We start from the raw sequence: 5,258 nt of genomic DNA on the forward strand, positions 1-5,258 counted from the left end.
AATGTTTGCTGACTGCTTCGTATGATACACTGACAATAAGTCTTTTCCAGATCATCAGACACAATTATCTGACCTTTCCTACTACTCTGCCCATGGGCTGGCTTACCCAACAATAAAAACCATTACCTAAGGACAAGTCAGCTGTGACAACTGTATAGCTGGTACTACATGCACATTGTTTTAAATAAAACAAAAACACTATGCAATTGAAAGGTGCTTGATGTGGGACGTAAGAGTTTCCCAGGGTTTGTGGCTAAAGCCTTTGGCAGCATCTATGCTCATACCCATAAGTGTGAAGATTACAACTGTCAAAATCCCAAAGGATTCCATTAATCTTCTAAATGGCACGTTAGAAAATAAAAACACCAACAAGCGTGATTAATGCGAGAGAACATTTTGAAACCAAGTCTCATTTTCTTCTTAAAGTACAGAAATTTTGGGGCCGGCCCGGTGGCGCACTGCTATAGTGCGCCGCTTGGGAAGCGCGATGGCGCTCCCGCCGAGGGTTCGGATCCCACATACAGACCGGCCGCCTACTGGCTGAGCGAGGGGCGGGAGCGACACCGAGGGTTGCGATCCATTGCCGGTCACGAAAAAAGACAAAAAGGAAAAAAAAAAATACAGAAATTTTTAAAAAAAGAGGAACTTTTTCAAAAGTATGTTAATAGTGGCAATTTGGATGAAATAAAGTGTTAATTCTACATGGAAGGGCATGAGCTCATTTTCATTTAAGGTACTTTTATTGCTTTTTTTTTTTTTTACAAATTGTTTTTTTTAAGGTACTTTTATTGCTTTTTTTTTTACAAATTGTTTTTTTAAGGTACTTTTAAAATTTAATGTTACACTTTTAAATTGTGTCTTGTTTCTTTGTGAAGAAGGTAAAGCTGAACAAAATGTATCAGTGTGAGAACATGTCAATAATATGAAGGGAAAGACTTTTCTTGTCACAGTCACCATTTGAAGTCACGTCTTCTTAAGTTCTGCATAGATCGGCAGTGGTCCACAGCTCAGAAGTGGAAGTTTCACTTAAGCCTCCAGGGCTCATCATAATTCGAAGGACATGCAGCACAGCAAACAACAAAAAGCAAAGGATTTGTAGGCGAGAAAGGAATATGAGGGAAAACAGGAAGTTTCCATGAGAGCGAGCACAAGAAGGAACTGAGGGGAAGCAGAGGCTAGGCTGGTCCACGCGGTGCTTTTGTCAGTGTTCAATAGAAACTTGGGGGCCCAAGCAATTTATTTACTTATTTATTTATTTACAAGATGACTGGTAAGGGGATCTTAACCCATGACTTGGTGTTGTCAGCACCACATTCTCCCAAGTGAGCTAACTGGCCATCCTTATATAGGATCTGAACCCGTGGCCTTGGTGTTGTCAGCACCACTCTCTCCCAAGTGAGCCATGGGCCAGCCCTGACCCAAGCAATTTAATATTTGGCCTATCACATGAACTCCCTTGAAACTACTGACAGTATTTTCATGCTTCCCTTCATACATGCTGAAAGCCGCTTACTTTTTAACAGTCTGGCCCTCTGCACTGACACCAATGAAATGTTGGAATTAAGCACCATGCATTGGCTCCCCAAATGTAACGGTTTTTCAATTTGAACTTCTTATTTTAAGGCTAAAATTATCTGAGTGGCTGGGTAGCCCTCTCTCTAAGGTAGTAAGTGATGGCTTTTATTATTTTGTTTTTTTACCTATAAACCACTTTATACTACCTCTGCAGAAGTATGGTGATTATAATCACACCTTTTTGGGGGAAGTCATTAACAAGCCTCACTGCCAGTATGCTGCCTCTCAGTCACTGCATGGTGTCAATCTCAGACACATTTGAAGTGCTGGAGTAGGAGGAGAGGTAATTAACAGCACACTTTGCATTTACTTCCTGGTATATTTCCCTGTGCCTCTGAACAATACTCTGTGGACCACAGCTGATCAACAATTGTCTGCCTTAGTTGATGACTGCTATGCAGTGAGAATTTAACAGCGTTGGCAATCATTTGTGCTACAGGAAAAAAAGCATTTTGTTTTTCTATTCATTTAAAGGGAGAGGAAAAAATAGCATTTGGGCAGTTCAAAACAGTCTCTGGGCGTAGGAAAAGAAATCCTTTCCAATTCCTTGCAAACTTTGATTTACAAAAGAACACTGGAAGCTAAAAGCCGTGTTGATTTATCACGCGAAGCAAAGAGTAATTTTTCTCCCCTTGTTATGCTTTCATATAATCATGCTCACTGCCTTTATGGGTGGCATTAAAGAATTTCTGAATAAAAATAATAATTTCTTGCTTTCAACCTTCATAATTCACATCAGCAGGCACCCTGCTGTGTGGTGATGCCTATTGCCAGTGACGCTCAATCTTTTCTGCAGGCCACTTATCTGCCTCATGCAGCTGCATGTTTCATTGATCGCAATACCTGCAGGATAATGCGCCCGTAGGCGTTCTTCAGCAGATTAACCACATCCGCATGAGACAGCCCATCCAAAGGTTGCCCATTAATGCTGACAATCCGATCTCCAACCTAGAAACACAAAAGTGGTAGAAAATCACTATCATTACAAAAAATTAAATTTGAGAAGAATGCTTAGATTCTTTGTAAGTCATATTTCCCATTTGTGGCTATTGTGAAGATTCTGTGTTTCTACTGTGTATGCATGTTTGAGAAGCATGAGGAATTTTTTTGGCTTTCCCAAAATACAGACCAATCAGAGAAACAAGAAGGGGGTCAGATTCAATTATTAAAAAGCACGGTAGGCCACTTTTGTATTTTGGTAATGGTGGTGTTTCATACATCTATTTGCCAGTAATAGCGGGGTGTACAAATTAACTGTTCAATAAAGTGCGAATGAGGAAGCCAAATATTTTCTGCTTTATTTTTCTACCTGAGTTAGGATTAAGGAGCACTACGAAAAAAAAAAAAAAAACCCCAAAACATAAAGATGTTGATTCTTTTGGTTGAAAAAAGACACTAAAGTCAACTCTCTCTGTCGAAAACAAATTTTGGCTGGAATGACGGTGCTTAAAAGGGTATGAGAGGGTATGAAAAGGAGCTGCAATTTTTTCTTTTATTGGGAAGCTTTGATACAAACAATATTATTTTTATATGCCCAGGGACATAATGAATATCAGGTTTAAAGTTACTCTGGTGCACTTTGCCCTCAGCGTGGGTCTCTGATGGCTACTGGAACTCCAACTTTAAACAAAGTGCCCATGGCTGCAATGTCCTCTCCCACCCCACCTCATACTGTTAGCACTTCAACCAGTCCCCTCTTGTTTACTTTAAGCTTCTGCGCAGCCTTAGAACACCAAGGTCACAAGTTCGGATCCCTGTACCTGCCAGCCACAGGGAAAAAAAAACAAAACTTACTTTAAGCTCCTGTGTACGCGCAGCCACTCCGCTGGCCTGAATCATGGCAATAAATATAGGGATATCTCCTAAGGGACTTCCTTTTCCTCCAGCAATACTGATTCCGAGGGCATCACTGAGCTCCTAAAAAGGAAAGAAAACATAATGCATATATACTTAATAAAGAGCCACAACCTGATTGTCCCCAGATAGCTCAGAACAAAATCCCTCCATGATGCAGGAGGCCAGGATAACATAAGAGTTAAAGCACAGGGCCTTTGAGGTCAGAGAGAGCTATGTTTCAGCTCTAGCACTGAATTAGCTAAGAGTTCTTGGGGGAAGTTACTTAACTTCTTTGAGTCTCCATTTCTATGTATAAAATGGCAAGAATACTACATACCTCACAGTGTTGGTTTGAGGATTAAATGAGATGATATAGTCAATAAAAGGTAATAGTAGAAGTTAAAAAACAAACTGTAAACAAACAACCTATGCTACTGCTCAGTTTGGTGGCCAATATTGATGTAGAGTTGGCAAGAATGTTCTCATATGGTGTTTATGATTAAACTGCTACACACATCATGCTCTTCTGGGTGGGAGCAAATACACTTGGCTCTAAAAGAGCTGTACAACTGTGTTAAAACAAAAGATCTCAGAGGACACTGAAGCAACAACGGTTTGGGCAGAGAAATAAAATTTGACTGAAAACATTCCCTAAGATAGACGCTGGTGAGTAGACCTGGCTCTAGTCCAGTTTTTTCCCACATTTGTATCATGGGGTTAATATTTAAAAAACCATTAAAAGAACAAATGACAAATTCCAGTTCTGGCATGGTGGCAGATACACATTATGGCATCTCTCTCCCACTGAGTACAATGAAGAAGTCTTGTCAAAATATAAAAAACAACTACCTGTGGCCTCTGAAATGTATGGAAACCAAATAAATTGTGGTGGAGAGACAAAATCTGGAGAAATGACAGATGGGAATAAATCTCTCAGTTTTCTTTTTTTTTTTTGCTTGGCAGCTTTACCCTGAAGGTGATTCCCAGGAAAGGAGCTCAAAAGGTGCAGTAAACTGCTAAATTCTGATAGAAATTCCATCTTTTTGGCCAGAGGAAACAGGAAAAGGAGCCCCTGGTGGGAGGACAGTAAAGGAATAAAACCAGAGTGGAGAGAGCCAGACAAAGGGGATCCTCTAATTCTGTGTATCAACCCACAGGCTCACTTCTAAGCTACATATGTGTGGGACAAACTCCAACCAGCAAAGTAAAAGTTTAGGGCACTGAACTGAGATTTGAACCACTGCCCACAAAAGGTGAGACAGAACCTGCCATCTGAACCTAACTGGGTTGACTGTCTGCTAAAGCACAAGTTCAGTATTCTTCAGCATCTACATAACTTAACATTCATGAAGTCAGTATAAAATCCTAAATTATCTGACAGGCAAAGAACCAAGAAAATGTGACCAATTTTCCTCTTAAGTTCTTTACGATATGTAGGACAGTTGAAAGCAAAAGCCATAACATTGTTTGGTGGGGTTCTCAATGTATATAGATGTAATCATATGACAACTACTGCATAAATGCCAGTGGTGGTTGCGGTAAAGGAACCTATATGGTTGCAAGGCATCTACAGTTTAAATTGATCATTTAGAAATATACACAGCTTAGTTACATCAATTATACCTCAATGAAGGTGAAAAATAGACAACAAAAACGCTGTATGAAAGAACTCTACAAACTTGTTATCACAGAAGAATGGGGAATTACTTTTTATTGTTAATATTATTATTAGTGTGGCCACACCATGCCTATAAGACAGAATAATGGCAATGCTGACTTCTCCAATCATAGACAGCTTACATCCTGTCTTCAAAGTATTTGTGTCTAACTTTCATTTTCTGAATGCA

At 39.8% G+C, this 5,258-nt stretch overlaps 1 protein-coding gene across 1 annotated transcript in view; it reads right to left on the reverse strand.

Moving 5' to 3' along the window:
- Positions 1-2,385: 2,385 nt before the first annotated feature.
- The window catches only part of LOC103607095 (inaD-like protein), a gene marked incomplete at its 5' end in the record, with an annotated part of 97,754 nt that continues 94,881 nt past the window's right edge, over positions 2,386-5,258 (reverse strand). Inside the window, 2 exons of the mRNA XM_008591646.1 lie at positions 2,386-2,523; positions 3,370-3,492. Coding sequence (XP_008589868.1) covers positions 2,386-2,523; positions 3,370-3,492 — 261 coding nt within the window. The remainder of the gene's footprint in view (positions 2,524-3,369; positions 3,493-5,258) is intronic.

The sequence above is a fragment of the Galeopterus variegatus genome, unplaced genomic scaffold, assembly GCF_000696425.1.
Source record: "Galeopterus variegatus unplaced genomic scaffold, G_variegatus-3.0.2 Scaffold7115, whole genome shotgun sequence".
Lineage (NCBI taxonomy): Eukaryota > Metazoa > Chordata > Mammalia > Dermoptera > Cynocephalidae > Galeopterus > Galeopterus variegatus.